This window comes from Orcinus orca, chromosome 4 (genome assembly GCF_937001465.1).
Source record: "Orcinus orca chromosome 4, mOrcOrc1.1, whole genome shotgun sequence".
Lineage (NCBI taxonomy): Eukaryota > Metazoa > Chordata > Mammalia > Artiodactyla > Delphinidae > Orcinus > Orcinus orca.
The window spans coordinates 124,689,994-124,707,747 of NC_064562.1; the positions used below are offsets into that span (position 1 = coordinate 124,689,994).

Consider the following 17,754-nt stretch of genomic DNA (forward strand, 5'->3'; position numbering starts at 1 on the left):
CATGACCACAAAAAAAAGGTATAAATGTCCCATGGACCTTAGCGTACAGTTGGCACGTGTTTTGAACTACAACTGAAACAGCACAGGCAAACTACTGCTTCTGAACTAGCAACTCACAAGTTTGTTATCAAAGCCCAAACTTTTAATCATATTCAGCCTCCGGCAGGTTATTAACAAAACATATTACTCAAAATTTACATATCATATTAGTAAGAACTGAATCTTAAAAGTAACATCTGGGAATTCCCTGGCGGTCCAGTGGTTAAGACTCCGAGCTTCCACTGCAGGGGGCACGGGTTCATTCGCTGGTCGGGGAACTAAGATCCTGCATGCCGCATGCCGCGTGGCACAGCCAAAAGAAAAAAAAGGTAACATCTATTATTCCATGAACATGATGATGGTCTGTGAGTGGGACTGCCGGACAGTGTATAGTAACTAACATGCAAGATACTGACAGAATCAAACTTTGCAAGTGTGTAGCCTCTACTGACTAAGAATTAACTGTGTTTTTATATTTCTTCCTCAGAATGCCATGTAATAGTTCTTGAAGACTCTTTTTTTTTTTAAGTGAGAGTTAAAGTCTTATATAAAAAGTGATAATTCATATGTAGATTAATTTATATGACCAAGTAAAATAAGCATCTATAAATTACACAAATGAGTAAGAATGTGAATTTGAAAAATTTAATAAAGGATGAATTTCAGATATTAAAGGAAAACAACAAATTATTAGGTTCAAAAACTTTTAAAAACATTATAAAGTTTTATAAAAAGTCACAGAATACAAGTTAAATCAGTCAGGTATTTTGACTAACCTTGCAATTTACTACAAAAGTCAAGTATTACAAATGCTTGTGGATTTTTACTTATAGGAATTCCCTGAGGATTTCATTTCTACACATATCAAACCCCTTCACCATGTCCAACGTGAGCTGTTTTTTTGTAAAGTTCTCTCATTAGAGCTTAAGACATTTAAAATTGCTGTACCATTTAGATTGCTTCAACCGAGTGATACTTCTTTATATAAAAATACAGATACATAAAACAAAATAGCACCTATCAATCATTTAGATTTTGGAAAGAAATGCAGCTTTTTAGTTAGCATTGAGGCAAAGCAGGGCACCTGCTTCTTTCCAATTGCACTTGGGTCTCTGCAGATGCCCACTCGGCGCTGAGAAACTTTCCTGTTCACCAGCGTGAGGAGTTCTGTGAACTCTAAGGAGGACCCGAATTTTCCCAGCATCTCGCACAAATCTTGAATGTACCATGAGCCATTCACAGTTTCCCGATGAGAATAATAACCTAAAAAAGATAGACAGGAGAGCCACTGAAGTTTTCTGGTCACTTACTGTGACAGAAAAACACCTTTAGAAAGTCTGAGTTCTTAAAACTCCTTGGAGAAGACTAAGATGTGCCGTGATACAGTTTTAAAAGTTTTCTCTGTTGACTATTCTCATGTGGGAAAAACGATTAATTCCATACAGTTCTATAAAAATAGGGTTAATGCTATGTAATTTTCTCCATTTCCTAAAAATTCCCAAGATAGTAGTAACCAGGCAATGATTTCTGAGACAAGCGATTAGAAAAAAGAAAAACATAAAATTATTTAGTGCAAGAGCAGAGAACAACTGTCATCAGAATAGTTTTCAACGTTTTCCGTGAGCGTTACCACAGAAGCAGTGTCACCATCAGTAACTGACATATTCTGCTGCTCATATTCAATATAATTAGCCTTGTAGCTTTCTTTAACATAGTTCTCAGGAAGGATTTTTCTGTAAGGTATTTTATCCTTTTAGATATCACTCTGATCACATGGCACAAAGAAGTCCATTAAGCCTCTGAGCTTCACGACCAAATCACATGCCCCATTAGAAGGACCTCAGCCAAGTCAAGCCCAGGTGAAACTTACAGGAACTTAGCCAAGAAAGCCAATTATACATTTGTATCAAACACCCACACACCTTCTGCCACAGAGTAACACATGAGGAAGTCTGCTCCAGCAGGAAGTGCGTAAACTGAGGCTGCATCCACCTGGGTTAGGTTGACATCCAGCTTGCTGGTCTGATGATCCACTGCGTCCAAAGGGATGACTGGCACGTCGTGCTGGTTTCCCCGACATGCCTACGAGACAAGCAGGAAAATCCCTTCCTTTACCTACCTGTTCTTCCCAGTGCTTCACGTTCACAGTGAATGTGTGCTTCAGTTCGCCTCCACGGCAACATCAACGGAAGCCACTTTATAGGCGCTTCAGAAACAATGCATTCAGCTTTACAGCAGGCCAAAGCTGACAGGTTTTTTTTACTACTTACGTTTTCCTATAGTTAATGTTGATTGAATGGTACACTGTAAAAGGGAGAGCATCTGTGTTTTACAGTTTCTTAGGGATTACCCACACCATGGCACCAAGAGTCACCCTTTCTTTTAAAAGCTATAGTATGTGCCTAAGTGTTTCTATATAATCAGGTAATGTATTCCCAGATCGGGTTTTCCTTGCCAAGAGGCCGCCATAAATTGTTAAGGGTCAAAATGACACCACATGACCTGGGAGGACATCTATTAATGTGCCTCCTGCCTTTTGCTCCTACTTTAAAGTGAGGGCTCAAATTCTTACTAATTCTGACTCACACAAGGGCTAACATTAATTTCTACTCAAATAACTATTATGGGCTGCATTTTGTCCCTCCCCGATTTATACACTAAGGACTTAAATATATAACCCCCAGTATTTCAAATGTGACTGTATTTGCTGATATGGCCTTTAAAGAGATAATTAAGGTAAAATGAGGTCCTACTGGTGGGCCCTAACCCACTATGACTGGCATCCTTATAAAAAGAGACCAGGACACAGACATGCACAGAGGAAAGACCATGTGAACAGAAGCCACCTCCCAGGCAAGGAGAGAGGCCTCAGAAGAAATCAACCCTGCTGACACCTTGATCTCAGACTTCTAACCTCCAGAACCGCAAGAAAATACATTTCTCTTGTCTAAGCTACCCAGTTTGTGTACAGGTAGACCTCAGAGATATTGCAGATTCAGTTCCAGACTACAGCAACACAGTGAGTATTGCAATAAAGTGAGTCACATGCATTTTTTGGTTTCCCAGTGCATATAAAAGTTATGTTTACACTATACTGTAGTCTATTAAGTGTGCAATAGCATTATGTCTAAAAGTACAGACCTTAATTAAAAATACTTTATTGCTAAAAAATGCTAACCATCACCTGAGTCTTCAGCTAGTCATAATCTTTTTGCAATAGTAATGTCAAAATCACAGTCATAACAAATATAATGAAAAAGTTTGAAATATGAAAATTACCAAAATATGACACAGAAATGAAGTGAGCAAATGCAGTTGGAAAAATGGCATCAACACAGGGTTGCCACAAACCTTCAATTTGTTTAAAAAAAAAACAACACTATCTTCAAAGTGCAATAAAGTGAGGTATGCCTGTACTTTGAACTGGGAGCCCCAGTAAACTTAATACAGTGCTCTAACAAGATTCTGCTGTAGTATTATAAATGCATTCATCAGTTCTGAAATGGCTGAAGAATTAGCAGCTTTAAAAGAAACAGTTCGGATGGATTTCAGAGTTAGCATATAAATAGAAGATCCCTAATATCCTATTTTTTACAGGGAGATTTTGATCTTATATAGTATTACCAGGCTTATTTTCAGACCTTATTTTCAACTGTCTTCCTAAATGGAATGTAGAACACATGGAACTCAGTGCCATCACTTGCCAAATCAACTGCAGCAAGAATAAGAGCCAGCCTTTACTGGGGGCCTGCCGTGTGCCAGGCACTGTTCGAAGTGTTTTTCATGTTAGGCCAGATCATTTTATCCTCTCAGCCACCCCATGAGCCAGCGCTATTTTATCCCTGTGTCACAGATGAAGAACCTGAGGCATAGAGAAATGAAATAACTTGGCAAAACATTTTCCTCCTTTGTGGCCCATGAGTTATTTCCAATTCTCCTGTCTGACAGTGCTGGCCACTCCCTTTTTCATGAGCAGTCTCACCTGTCATTTCTTTTTTTTTTAAATATTTATTTATTTTTTGGCTGCGACGGGTCTTCGTTGCTGTGCGCAGGCGGGCTTTTCTCTCTAGTTTTGCCGAGCAGGGGCTACTCTTTGTTGCGGTGTGCAGGCTTCTCATTGCGGTGGCTTCTCTTGCCACGGAGCACAGGCTCTAGGCGCGTGAGCTTCAGTAGCTGTGGTGCGTGGGCTCAGTAGTTGTGGCTCGCGGGCTCTAGAGCGCAGGCTCAGTAGTTGTGGTACACGGGCTTAGTTGCTCCACAACTTGCAGGATCTTAGTTCCCCGACCAGGGATTGAACTCGGGGCCCTGGCAGTGAGAGCACTAAGTCCTAACCTCTGGACTGCCATGGAATTCCCTCTACACTCATTTTCCAGGCTATACTTGACATGGGGAAACTCATCTACTCCCATGCCTTCCAGTACCACCCACCCATCCCCTCATTACTCCCAAACTTACTTCTCTAATCCGGGCTGCCTGTCTCAAGTTCTAGACCTGTATCTCCAATGACATGTCTCACAGACACCCCAGTGCAGCTGTCCAAACATGAAACCAGGGAGTCATCCTTGACTTTTTTTTTTTAAGCCCCCCTACTCCCTTCCTCAAGGTACGGCAGGGTGTGAAACGTGGCTGTGTCCTCCATGCCGTTCATGGAAATAGACGATTGCAGCCCTGGAACATGAGGAATTCCCTTTTTTGTTCAGAATCCTTATTGAGGTACCAAATGATGTTATTCAAGCCCCCAAATATTTTTATCCCTAATACCAGTTTGGCAGTGGGTAACCGCATCTTGGCCTAAGGGAAAATGTGAAAGGACGAAGATGTGAAAGGACGAAGCAAGCTAGGACTAGAAGTCTTTATGCCCACATTCTTCCCACCAGCTAGCACGCTCTCCAGCCCCCAAACCAACCCTGGTCTTAACAGGTGGCCCTGCACTGCACTTGCCCACCAGCAGGTGCTCGTCCAGCGGCTCTGCCTTGACACTGGGCTGGGCCAGGGAGCAGCACATTCGTTATTTTGAGTCATTTCCAATGTCAATCCAAGTAATAAAGATACTGAGAATCTTTATGTTAAGAAAGAATTACTAACAGCTCAAACTGCGACTCTGGCTAGGATTCAAAAAGGGCCTTTCCGATTTACTGGAGAAAGTTACTTCCGAAATCAGCTTTAGTTCTTTCTAGTCACATGTACAGAACCATGGCCTTGATAATTAAGACTATAACATAATCAGTCTTACCTGAATGATAAATATCTTGGGTTTTCCAACCAGGCTCTGACACTTGTCTCCTTTGAACAAGCCAGTCAGTGTCTGAATTTCAATCTTGGCATCATATGCATAGATGTGGTTGCCTTCACCGTGACTCAGGAAAACACACAAAAAGCAATCGGCGTCTACATGGCTAGCGGTTGATGCTAAAAAGGCACCCAAAAGTTACTCAGAAATGAAAATAAGGTGCTTATTATCTACATCTAAAAATTTAATTTACTAATCTTAGAATAAAGTTACATACATACAATTGAGGGAGGGGGAAAATTTGTTATAAAATGTCTGTAATGAAACAACTTAGAATTTAATCAAGCAATAATTTATACCATACTATATCTGATTTTTTAAAAATCCAAATTATTACAGTTCAAAGTAATAGAGGTGAACAGATTTTGTTAGCTCTCCTAAAACACAGAATAATGACATGGAAAACCTAAAGGGATTATTGTGGGGAACGCCCTTAAAAGATCCAAGTCATTTTGGCAATATAAGTTTCTTTGAATCAGCAGAGACCTTCTGGAAAGACCCCAAAACTACTACATAACACCTCCCTACGTGTCGCTGCACCTCCAAGGTGTGCAGCACCTTCACTATATGTCCGCGGCGCTCAGAGCTTCCGAAAGAGTATTAAGACAGGAGAGTGATGTCCTCCAAAGCTGAGGAGCAAGCAAAGTAGAAAACCTGGTAAGCAGCCAGTTGAAATTATTTACAGGTTAAAGAAGAACTCTTCCTCAAAAAATTAAAAATAGAACTACTGTATCCTGCACTTCCACTTCTGGGTATTTATCCAAAGACAACAAAAATGCTCATTTGAAAAGATATATGAACCCTCATATTCATTGCAGCAATTATTACAATAGCCAAGATATGGAAGCAACCTAAATGTCCAACAGTGGATGAATGGATAAAAAAGACGTGTGTATATACAGGGGCTTACCATTCAGCCATTAAGAAAAGAAATCTCGCCATTTGCAACAACATGACTGAATCCTGAGAGCATTATGCTAAGTGAGGGAAGGCAGAGAAAGACATGGTCTTGCTATATGTGGAATCCAAAACGCCAGCCAGCAAGCAGGCGACCAACCTCAAAGATGCAGAGAAAAGACTGGTGGCTGCTGGGGCAGAGGCAGGGGTGGGGTGGGTGTGGCCAAATGGGGGAGGGGGCAGAGGTACTAACTTCCAGTTCCACAAATACATAAGTCCCGGGGACGTAACGGACAGCATGGTGACTGTAGTTAACAATACGGTATCGCATACTGGAAAGCTGCCGAGAGAGGAGAGCTTCAGAAGTCCTCATCACAAGAAAGGACAGTCTTTGTAAGTACGTACGGTGACAGACGGTCACCACACTTCCTGTGGTGACCGTTTCCCAGTGTATGCAAATACCAAATCATTATGCTGTATACCTGAAACTAATGTTATATGTCACTTATACCTCAATTTAAAAAAAAAGAGCTCGGAAGAAAGTTTAATTATGTAAATGTTATAATAGTCCTTTGACAAATTACTTAAAAATCCATGACATGTAGTGATTATTACAAACGTAAGTTGTGAATTTACCTACTACTGCATAGTGATGTAGAAATTAAGAGATAATGTAGCAGGAATGTACAGTGGAGAAAGGACAGCCTCTTCAATAAGTGGTGCTGGGAAAACTGGACAGGTACATGTAAAAGTATGAGATTAGATCACTCCCTAACACCATACACAAAAATAGGCTCAAAATGGATTAAAGACCTAAATGTAAGGCCAGAAACTATCAAACTCTTAGAGGAAAACATGGGCAGAACACTCTATGACATAAATCACAGCAGGATCCTTTTTGACCCACCTCCTAGAGTAATGGAAATAAAAACAAACAAATGGGACCTAATGAAACTTGAAAGCTTTTGCACAGCAAAGGAAACCATAAACAATACCAAAAGACAACCCTCAGAATGGGAGAAAATATTTGCAAATGAAGCAACTGACAAAGGATTAATCTCCAAAATTTACAAGCAGCTCGTGCAGTTCAATATCAAAAAAACAAACAACCCAATCCAAAAATGGGCAGAAGACCTAAATAGACATTTCTCCAAAGAAGATATACAGACTGCCAACAAACACATGAAAGAATGCTCAACATAATTAATCATTAGAGAAATGCAAGTCAAAACTACAATGAGGTACCACCTCACACTGGTCAGAATGGCCATCATTAAAAAGTCTACAAATAACAAATGATGGAGAGGGCATGGAGAAAAGGGAACCCTCCTACACTGTTGGTGGGAATGTAAATTGATACAGCCACTGTGGAGAACAGTATGGAGGTTCCTTTAAAAACTACAAATAGAACTACCATATGACCCAGCAATCCCACTACTGGGCATATACCCTGAGAAAACCATAATTCAAAAAGAGTCATGTACCAAAATGTTCATTGCAGCTCTATTTACAATAGCCCAGAGATGGAAACAACCTAAGTGTCCATCATCAGATGAATGGATAAAGAAGATGTGGCACATATATACAATGGAATATTACTCAGCCATAAAAAGAAATGAAATTGAGCTATTTGTAATGAGGTGGATAGACCTAGAGTCTGACATACAGAGTGAAGTAAGTCAGAAAGAGACAAATACCGTATGCTAACACATATATATGGAATTTAAGGGAAAAAAAATGTCATGAAGAACCTAGGGGTAAGACAGGAATAAAGACACAGACCTACTAGAGAATGGACTTGAGGATATGGGGAGGGGGAAGGGTGAGCTGTGACAAAGCGAGAGAGAGGCATGGACATATATACACTACCAAACGTAAGGTAGATAGCTAGTGGGAAGCAGCTGCATAGCACAGGGAGATCAGCTCGGTGCTTTGTGACCACCTAGAGGGGTGGGATAGGGAGGGTGGGCGGGAGGGAGGGAGACGCAAGAGGGAAGAGATATGGGAACATATGTATATATATAACTGATTCATTTTGTTGTAAAGCAGAAACTAACCATTGTAAAGCAATTATACTCCAATAAAGATGTTAAAAAAAAAGAGATAATGTATATAAATCAACAGTATTATGAAACCAGTAAAAAACTTGGGTATGGAAGGAGTCAATTAAAAAATGACTACCCAGCATCTGTAGTATTTGCATTTTCGGCTTTTAATTGCCAAATGAAAAGATCATTTTATTCATTTCTAGAGTAATAGACTGTATCTTTGGAGGCACAATACTTTGCAAAGGTCTCTAAATCTGGTAGGTAGCACAATCAGAGAGGCGCAACCAGAACCTATAACCCATGCTAAATTAATTGACAAGGCTTTTTCACAGTACGGTTAATTATTTGGACCTGTCTTTACACATAGGATAATTGAAAACTACTCAATCCCATCAGAGGAATATGAATAAGAAAACTATTGATACCTACCCTCGTGAATTCTGAGCAGTAGTTCTTCTGCTTTAAGATCATCAAAGCATTTCACTTCAAATCCTAGATCTGAAAACCTGGAGATGATAAATTAAATTGGATGTTAGCTTATGAGCGATTCAGAGCTGTCTCACACCCCTAATTACTTAAGGAATCTATACACATTTTTATGACATATAAATTGACTTTTCTTTAGAGAGAAAGAAAAATCAAATATGACAATGATCGTTTTCCTTGATAACCCTCGGTAGGAAGGGATTTATTCATGGTAACTGATTTAAGTTACAATACTGCCATCTACTATGCAGATAGACTTACAACAATGCAAAGAATGTTAACATTTAATAGAACAGGATTAGGGGGGAAATTCAGGCAAGTTCTTAAGGGAGGCTCTGCCCAAATGAGGTTCATCCTCAAATACTCTTGCTCTGTTATTTCATCAGTGTGGACAAGTTTTGATAAGTAGTTATCACTTAAATATCTCACCATCTCGACATATAGATCAAACCATACTACCTGCGCTTAAGATTGTCTCTGTCGGCGCTGGTGCCCTGCCTGTCTGGTAGGGTTAAGTGCCAGAAGAACCTCTCATGATTGAAGATTAAAGCAATTCCTCTCCTCTTGTGGTTCATTTTGTACGTTTCTGCCGGATCAAACACTTCTCTGTTTATGAAAAGTTTTAAAAACAATCACTTAAGTCATATTAAATAACGAGCTCCTCCAAGCCCAAGGTCAACATATAGAGTAGATAGAGGTCTGCTGCATCCACCTCCTCTGCTAGGCGGACAGACCACTGGTGTGCCCCAGGGAAGCCTCCCAGCCACACTGGCAAGGAAAGTCCTGAAATATTGGGTGGACCAAAAAGTTCCTTCGGAATTTAAGTAAAAGACAGACACATTTTCCATCTTCACCAAGAACTTTATTGAACAACATATTTACCGTTTTGTTGCACTACCTTCTGCCATTTTTCAGGCAACTTCAATTCCATCTTCTCAAAACTTTTTATCTTTTTGAGCAAAGAACTGTTCCAGGTGCCTTTTACAGTCTACCGGGGAACTGAAATTTTTTTCCATTAAGAGAATTTTGTAAAGACTGAAATAAATGGAGATCTGAAGGTGCGATGTCTGGTGAATACGGCAGATGAATCAGAACTTCCCAGCCAAGCTGTAACAGTATTTGCCTGGTCATCAGAGGAACATGCAGTCTTGCGTTATCCTGATGGAAGATTAGGCATTTTCTGTTGACTAATTCTGGACGCTTTCATCGAGTGCTGCTTTCAGTTGGTCTAACTGGGGGCAGTACTTGTTGAAACGAATCGTTTGGTTTTCCGGAAGGAGCTCATAATACAGAACTCCCTCCCGATCCCACCACAGACACAACATCACCTTCTTTGGAATGAAGACCAGCCTTTAGTGTGGTTGATGGTGGTTCATTTCGCTTGCCCCACGATCTCTTCCATTCCACGTTATTGCACAGTATCCACTTTTCATCGCCCGTCACAATTTGTTTTAAAAATGGAACGTTTTCATTACGTAAAGAATCGCATGTGGAAATACGGTCAGGAAGGTTTTTTTTACTTGACTTATGTGGAACCCAAACATCAAAGTGACTGACATAACCAAGCTGGTGCAGATGATTTTCAGTGCTTGATTTGGGTATTCTGAGTATGTCGGCTATCTCCCGAGTGGCAGAACGTTGACTGTGCTCAATTAATGTCTCGATTTGATCGCTATCAACTTCAACTGGTCTACCTGACCGTGGAGCATCGTCCAGCGAGCAATCTGCAGCACGAAACTTTGCAAACCACTTCTGACACGTTCGATCAGTCACAGCACCTTCTCCATAGGCTGCACAAATCTTTTTTTGCGTTTCGGTTGCATTTTTACCTTTCTTGAAACAATAAAGCATAATATGTTGGAAATGTTGCTTTTTTCCTTCCATCTTCCATATTAAAATGGCTACACAAAAATTCACCAAGTTTGATAAGTCTTTTTTCAAATGCATGCTGATATGACGGCTGTCACAATACAATCTAACAAAATTGTTTTGAATGAAGTTAAAGACAACTAAGTGCTACTAGAGCCATCGAACGGAAAAAAGCGAACAAGCTTTTTGGCCCACCCAGTATTCCTGTACCAACGGGTAACAGCAGCCATGCTGAGCACCCCTACGCCCACCCCAATCCCTCTGCATGGGTGTCTTTCCCCCAGGTCTCCAGGAGTCAGCGACCAAGGACAACGGCCTGGCCCAGGCCTAGCCCCAGGGCCCATGCCATCCCAATTGTTCGGTATTTTGAACCTCAGTCTAGGTCCCTTCACAGCCAGGGGCAGCACACCTATACTACCCTGCACATCTACAAACCAACCCTCCAAATGCTAAAACCTGACATTCTCAGTTCTGCTTTCTAGCTCCCAGGTCCCTTTCTTGCTTTGATTTCTGTAGGCTGATCATGATCAAAGGAAAAGACCTTTACTGGTAAAGAGCACATTTTTACCTCGTAGGGAAGGCATCTGTTTCTGTCATGTTTTGCTCACCTATTAAAAAAAAGTTGGGTTTTGTTAATATACTTTTTGACTTACGGTCATAAAACACATCAGGAACTCCCAGCTGCCTTGACTCCTATACTCTTAAGCCCCTTCTGTCTTGGTTAGTTTAAAGGTCAAAGTACGTGAGAAGGAGTAAGGGAGAAGGAAGGGAAAGTGCTATGAATAATAAATTAGAGTGGCATGGACTTATATACACTACCAAATGTAAAACAGATAGCAAGTGAGAAGCAGCTGCATAGCACAGGGAGATCAGCTCGGTGCTTTGTGACCACCTAGAGGGGTGGGATAGGGAGGGTGGGAGGGAGGGAGATGCAAGAGGGAGGGGATATGGGGATATATGTATACGTATAGCTGATTTACTTTGTTATAGAGCAGAAACTAACACACCATTGTAAAGCAACTATACTCCAATAAAGATGTTAAAAAAATAAATAACTATAAATTAACAGCTCAATTTTTTCTCACCCCCAACTCTTACATGCAAAATAAAACAGATTAGAAATGGAGAAAATTTAAAAAAATTTTTTTAATGGAGAAAATATTACTCAAACACATTCGTTGCAAAATATGTCTAAAGTAACAAATGTAGCTCTGTGATTAGGCAGCTCAAATGAAATATGAAATTGCTTGATATTGCAGAAAATGTTTTTGCAAATATTCTCTGAAACAGAGAAGGGATTAAGTCAAGCAAGAGAACTGAACAGAGCGTGGTTAATACTGGATTACCCTGCCACCTGGAAGAGGTAGACGTTTGGTGGAGGAAGGGAAAGGGCAAAGGCTCAGACTTTGATCTCCTGAATGACACATGTGCACTTGTGACCCTGTAATCGGGACCCTCTGCTCCTGACCCACGAACAGACTTCCCCACCCCCGAGACAGCCTCTCACTGAATCCCTCTCTACTCCCGGGAACAGTGCTGTGCAACACAGCTCTCTGCAATGACAGAATTCCCTACACCAGAGCTGTCCCATAGGGCAGCCACTGGCCACATGTGGTCTTGAGCACTTGAAATGTGGCTAGTGTAACTGACGAACTCAGTTAATTAAATTAATTTAAACGTGTGGCCCGTGGCTTCTGTATTGGACAGCACAGTCAGTCTAAGCATCTTCTACAAGAAGGGCCCATACGCTCATAAATCTGTTTTTACCTGATAAACTTAAGAGCTTAAGAGGGGAGGGGAGAGAAGGTAATACAATATCAACAGTAGAGCAAGATGCACCTCTCAGTTGAGGTCTTTGAAGGAAGCGCAACAGACCCTCAGGGTAGACTCCTACCCATCATCTCCTAGTCAAGAGGGTGGGGTCCCCCTCTCTCCTTGGAGTCTTCTCCCTGACGCCTGACTGTTCTAACCTCGCGTCTCCTCACTGACAAAAATCCGCCCAGGGAGGGAGGATGAGGTGAGATGGGGAATTCAACTCCAGGGCCCTTTACCAGTCACTCTCAGCCTGTTCCTCACGTAATGCACCCAGCATTCCAGCCAAGACCCCACAGCGGCCTTCCCCTTCTCCTGTGCCATAGGCCCCAATCAGTTTTTCTTAACCTTTTGCATCAGTTCCTGGCCTGGGTGATAAAATGCAGATTCCTGGATCCTAACCCTGACTTACAGAATCAGAATCCTGGGAAAGGTGACAATCTGCATTTTTAACAAGGTGATTTTTACTCACACCAAAGATGAGTCAAAAGCAGCCTCTAGTGCATCCTCCCCACGCTCCCAAAGTTTCTGTGCAACCCCACATCTTGCTCTAAGGTGGATACTTCATATTCCACACCCTGCTTTACTAGGAATACTTCCTACCAAGCACTCCTCTATCCAGGGGGACTTCCCTACTGTACAGCTGCTCTACTGGGGGATTTCCTACTCCACGCAGTATTCTAAAAGGGATCCCACCGACTCCACCCACTGCTCTACTAAGGTTACATGGTAGCTCATACACTGTTCCACCAGAACACTTCCTCCTCCACACACTGATGCTGGGGATACTTCCTGCTGTACACGCTGTCCTCCCAGGGACAGTACTTACTCCACACACTTCTCTACTAGAACACTTGCTGCTCTGCACACTCGACACTGGGGATACTTCCTACCATGCACAGTGCTCTCCAGGGATCCACAAACTCCTCTACCCAGAATACTTCCTGTACCACACACCAGTCTACCATGAAACCTCCAGCCCTACTCCACTACCAAGGCACTTCCTTCTCCACACACTGCTCTACTGGGGACACGTCCTACCCCACACACTGCTGTACAGCTGATGCTTCCTAATAAGACACCCCTCTACTTGGGATGCTGACCCAGTGAGCATACGGCTCTCTGGAGGATACTTCCGAGTCCACAGTTATGCCCAGGATACCTCCTCCTACACACCCCGTTCTACCAGGGTTACTTCCTGTGCCACACACTGTTCTACCCGGGATACAGAAATTGCTCTACTCGGAATACTTCCGACTGCACACAGTGATAAACCGGGATGCTTCGTGGTCCACACACTGCTCTGCTACGGATACTTCGACTCCACGTACTGCCCTACCTAGGACACAACCTATTCCACACCATGCTCTATCCTGGAGACTTCCTACTTCACACACTGATCTACCAAGGTTACCTGGAAGCACCCACACACCGCTCTCCCCGGGACACGTCCTACTCTTCTTACTCTACAGATCTCTCTACCCAGAATTCTCTCCACTCCACACACTGCTCTACGGAGGATACTTCCTTCTCCGCACACTTTCCACCGGCGATACTTCTGGCTCCACTCAGTGCTCGCTCAAGGATACATCCTACCTTTCCTACTCCACACACTGCTCTCTGTGACATACTGCTTACTAGGACGGGGCTCCACCGGAGCAGAGTTCCGTAATAGAGAGACCTCTTTACCGGGATGCCTCCTCCTCAACAGCGCTGTGCCCAGGGACACCTCCCTCCTGCACTCAGTGCTCACCTAGGACACTTCCTGCCCCACGCACGGCTCCACTGAATGTACATCCTACGCTTCCCACTCCACAAACAGCCATACCCAGAATGCTTCCTACTCCACACGCTGTTCTCCTGGGATACTTCCCACTCCACACGGCTCTATGGCATGCTTCCTACTAAGACTCCCTGCTACTCAGGGATGCTGCCCTTCTGAACACACTGCTCTTCGAGCGCATAAACTCCTCCACCCAGAAGATTTCCTACAACGCACTGATACATCATGATACTTTCTAGTCCACACACTGCTCCCCCTGGGACACTTCCCACTTCTGACAACGCTCCATTGGGGATACTTCTACACCCTGCTCTTCCTGGGCTACGTCCTACTCACACACTGTTCTAACTGGGATTCCTCCTGCCCCACAACTGCTCTCCCCCGAAGAGCTCCACACCCTGTCTACCGGGGTACCTTCCTGCTCCCCACACTGCCCTACCAGAGCAGTGCAGGGTTTTCTCTCCTTCCATTTTCAAAAGCTTTTGTTCCAGGAGCCTTTTAATAACCTCACGTGCTTATCATTAAACCACTTATACAATAAAGAAATAGAACCACTCAAACTAAACACATGAAATCTATATCTGAAAGCCAATCACCTCCTTCACCCACCAAGAACCTGCACAGGCTGGAGAGCACCTGAGTCTCTTCTGTGATGCCCAGAGCAGTAGCAGACCCAGCAGTTCACCTCTCCCAGCTTTTGCACCTTGTTGGCTAGTGAGCCTAAGGCAGCTTGAAGTGTCCCTGGCAGAAGCTGTGCCAACTGGCCGGTCACCAAACTAACTCAAGACCTTGAGGGTGAAAGCACTGGAGAGGTACACCCGACTGGGTCTTTAAAGTTCCTTTTTCACAGTCTGAGGAAGGAGCTTCACAATTCTCCTGGGCTGGATGTAATTTATGCTGTGCATTTGGGTCATCTCAAATACTGCCCTCAGCTTACAGACTTAGGAAAGATGGCCAGTTTTAAGTAGCTCAAGATTAATTTGTTTAAAATGACATTCAATTTCAAAGTAAACAGATAGGACAATCTCAGTGAGGCATTTTTTAAAGTTTTTTTTTTTGTTGTCACTGTTAACATGATAGTTGTAGAAAGACACTGGGCTGTGAAAACTTCAGTTCTGATCCTCACAGGCTCTAACCTTCACTCTGCTATAAACAGGCACCCTGTATCCTGCAATACCAATTACTGACCAAGTCCAGCTGCCACTCTGTTCTAGCAGTTTGTTGAATCAGAACAGAAAGCTATGAAGACAGACATTAGAACTGAGGTTCCAACACTTTTCCTGGAGTTGATCAATTTTACCCTGCTTCCAGAGAACATACAATGCGACTCTGTCGCAGTCACTTTAAACTGCATGTACCCAGCAGACCAGCTTTCAGGAAGGGTGTGCTTTAACAAGTATCATCGTACTGCATGAGTACAAACAAACTGGCTCTGTTGACATGGAGAAAATAAATCTTAATGAGGGAGATACCCTATATAACACTTACAAATTCCTGTTCATCGGCAATCTTTTCATCAAAAATGGTTCCAAAAAAAAAAAAAAGGTTCCGCCACTAAACCTGTCTCTTGACCTCTTCTCCCCTCTCCTTGCCTCTGATTTAAGCAATTTTCCTCTCCACCATAATGCAACCACGACCTCTTTGCTCCTTAAACAGGTTTAATTTTTACAAAACCAATCAATCATTCCTTTTTCCTCCACACCTTACTCTGTTAATGCCCCCAGCTACCATTTGTTGATGGTGTGGCACTTTAGATAACTTTATCTCACTTTGCTCCACAGGCCCTGTGAGACAGAGAAAGTGCAAGAGATTTGTCCAAGGTCAGTGCCCTGGAGTTGGTACTGAAGACCCCATTCTGACTGTAGATTCCAAAGTCCCTACACTCCCTGTCACCATGTTAAAACCGCTCCCACCAGAGAGAGACCAAAAACCTTTCTAAACTAAGTGTTTGTTCATTTCTCCCAACTTCTTCAGCAAATACTGTTGTCATCTTCATTCACTGCAGTATCTATGAAAATCTACCCATATTCCCTATCAACAATTGGTTTATTAATCCTACTTTGAATGACTCGTGTCAGGCCTGGAACACACTGGAAAAGGGGTAGGGTGGGGATTGAAAAGGGAGCAAGTAGGAAAAGGAAGGAAGCCATAAAAAGAGTGGTGGGCGACATGCGGTGACTAGCGGTCCCTCAAGCATCCTGGACCCCTGCCCCAGCTTCCCACCCCTCACCACTGGTTCCAAAAGGGAAACGGCCACTGGACCTCGCACTGTCCATCAGGGTAATGCCACTTCCTCCTGAACAACCATGGTGACTTTTACAACTTGCCTCTGGGGCAAAAGGCCTGTTTTGTGCGGCGAAGAATAAAAAGCTCTGAAATAAAGGCGCTCTGCATCGACTGACTGCCAGCGCTTCAAACCACCCCCCACTTTTTTTTTTTTTTTTTACTATGGCCAGAATTTCTAAACCTTATCAGTAAAATAATAAGTGACAGGGAAGAACGTTCTAAAGCATGCGTTTTGCAGAAGATCATTTTGTAGAGAATAGTTACTGTGGCTTTAACTTAAATTCACGAACAACTGCAGGTTTCCTAGAGGCAGGAGAGCCATGGCGGCTGTGCAGCCGCCGACGCCTGGATTTCGTCTCCAGGTTCAGAGCGGGCAAGCCCGGGGGCCTCTCTGCCCGGGCACTGCCTCGGGCCGGTCACGCTCCATTGTTACTGCAGGCAACCACTTCTTTTAACTGAGAAGTGAGAAAACAAAACAACATCCAACCTCCAAAAGTTAACTTTCTTATGACCAGGCGCAGTTAAAGTTTAAATAGCCCCGACGGCTAGAGAGAGATCAGCGCCCGGAGGACAAAAGCGGCCAGGGCACGCCCCAGCGCTCGGCGCCGCCACCAGGGACGGCAAGGAGGAGGCGGCTAGGTTCCCGAGTTGTTTTTCTGAGCCCAGAAGCTAAGCTGCGCCCACCGGACCTGAGCGCTTCCCTCCAAGACCCTCAGCTTCTTCTGGCCGCCGAGCAAAACCGGAGGAGCCCGCGTCCCCGCCCCCGCGCCCCCCGGTATCCGCCGCCTACCTGCACCGCGAGCCGCGCGGAGCCCCGGCACCGAACTCATCGCGGCAGAGCGCGCAGCACCGACGCCCGGGCGGCCTCCGCTTCCTGAAGCCGGGCTGCAGCCCCCGCCCCTTCCTCCACCCCGCCCCCGCCTCCGCTACCCCCGCGCCCTCGCTCCCTGCCCGCCGCCTGCCGGAGGGTGGGACGGGGTCGGTGGTGGCAGTGCCCCGCGCAGAGTTAAGGCCCCTTTCCCTCACGCGGAGTTCGCCGAGGCAAGAGCGCCCGGGCACGGCAGGGGACCCGATCTCCTCCGCCTGGCGCCTTGGAAAGCCGAACCCTGCCGTAGGGAGACGTCAGATTCCGTCCCGAGCACGAGCGGCGGCCCCGGGGTGGGAGGCTCCAGGCAACTGCAGATGACCTGCGGCGAGCTCCCCGCTCAAGCCCCGCCCCAAGCGTTTGCTCCTCCTCACTCCCT

The 17,754-nt window shown here is 44.0% G+C and overlaps 1 protein-coding gene across 7 annotated transcripts; it reads right to left on the minus strand.

Annotated features, from left to right (window-relative positions):
- Positions 1–670: 670 nt before the first annotated feature.
- Positions 671–17,669, minus strand: CASP6 (caspase 6). 7 transcript variants are annotated; one of them, XM_033427768.2, is made up of 8 exons: positions 17,301–17,669; positions 16,775–16,965; positions 11,198–11,237; positions 9,220–9,366; positions 8,704–8,780; positions 5,273–5,448; positions 1,962–2,121; positions 671–1,302 (listed from the first exon to the last, which is right to left on the minus strand). In XM_033427768.2, the coding sequence occupies exons 3-8, from the start codon at positions 11,224–11,226 to the stop codon at positions 1,064–1,066; spliced, it is 828 nt and encodes a 275-aa protein (XP_033283659.1). In that variant the 5' UTR covers positions 11,227–11,237; positions 16,775–16,965; positions 17,301–17,669; the 3' UTR covers positions 671–1,063. The 7 variants fall into 7 exon arrangements, with proteins under 7 accessions (XP_033283659.1, XP_049565607.1, XP_004269628.2 ...); XM_049709650.1 differs by lacking the exon at positions 17,301–17,669 and adding an exon at positions 9,643–10,593 and having other exon boundaries at positions 16,775–17,256; XM_004269580.4 differs by lacking the exon at positions 16,775–16,965 and having other exon boundaries at positions 17,301–17,408.
- Between the last annotated feature and the right edge of the window lie 85 nt (positions 17,670–17,754).

Excerpts from the sequence above, each read along its gene's own strand:
- CASP6 (XM_033427766.2), bottom strand. The coding sequence starts at position 16,500 with ATGGACAGTGCGAGGTCCAGTGGCCGTTTCCCTTTTGGAACCAGTG. Across the intron at positions 11,238-16,454 it reads TTTCCCTTTTGGAACCAGTG|GTGAGCAAAACATGACAGAA; the intron begins GTGAGGGGTGGG and ends TTTTTTTAATAG. Across the intron at positions 9,367-11,197 it reads ACAGATGCCTTCCCTACGAG|AGAAGTGTTTGATCCGGCAG; the intron begins GTAAAAATGTGC and ends TTTCATAAACAG.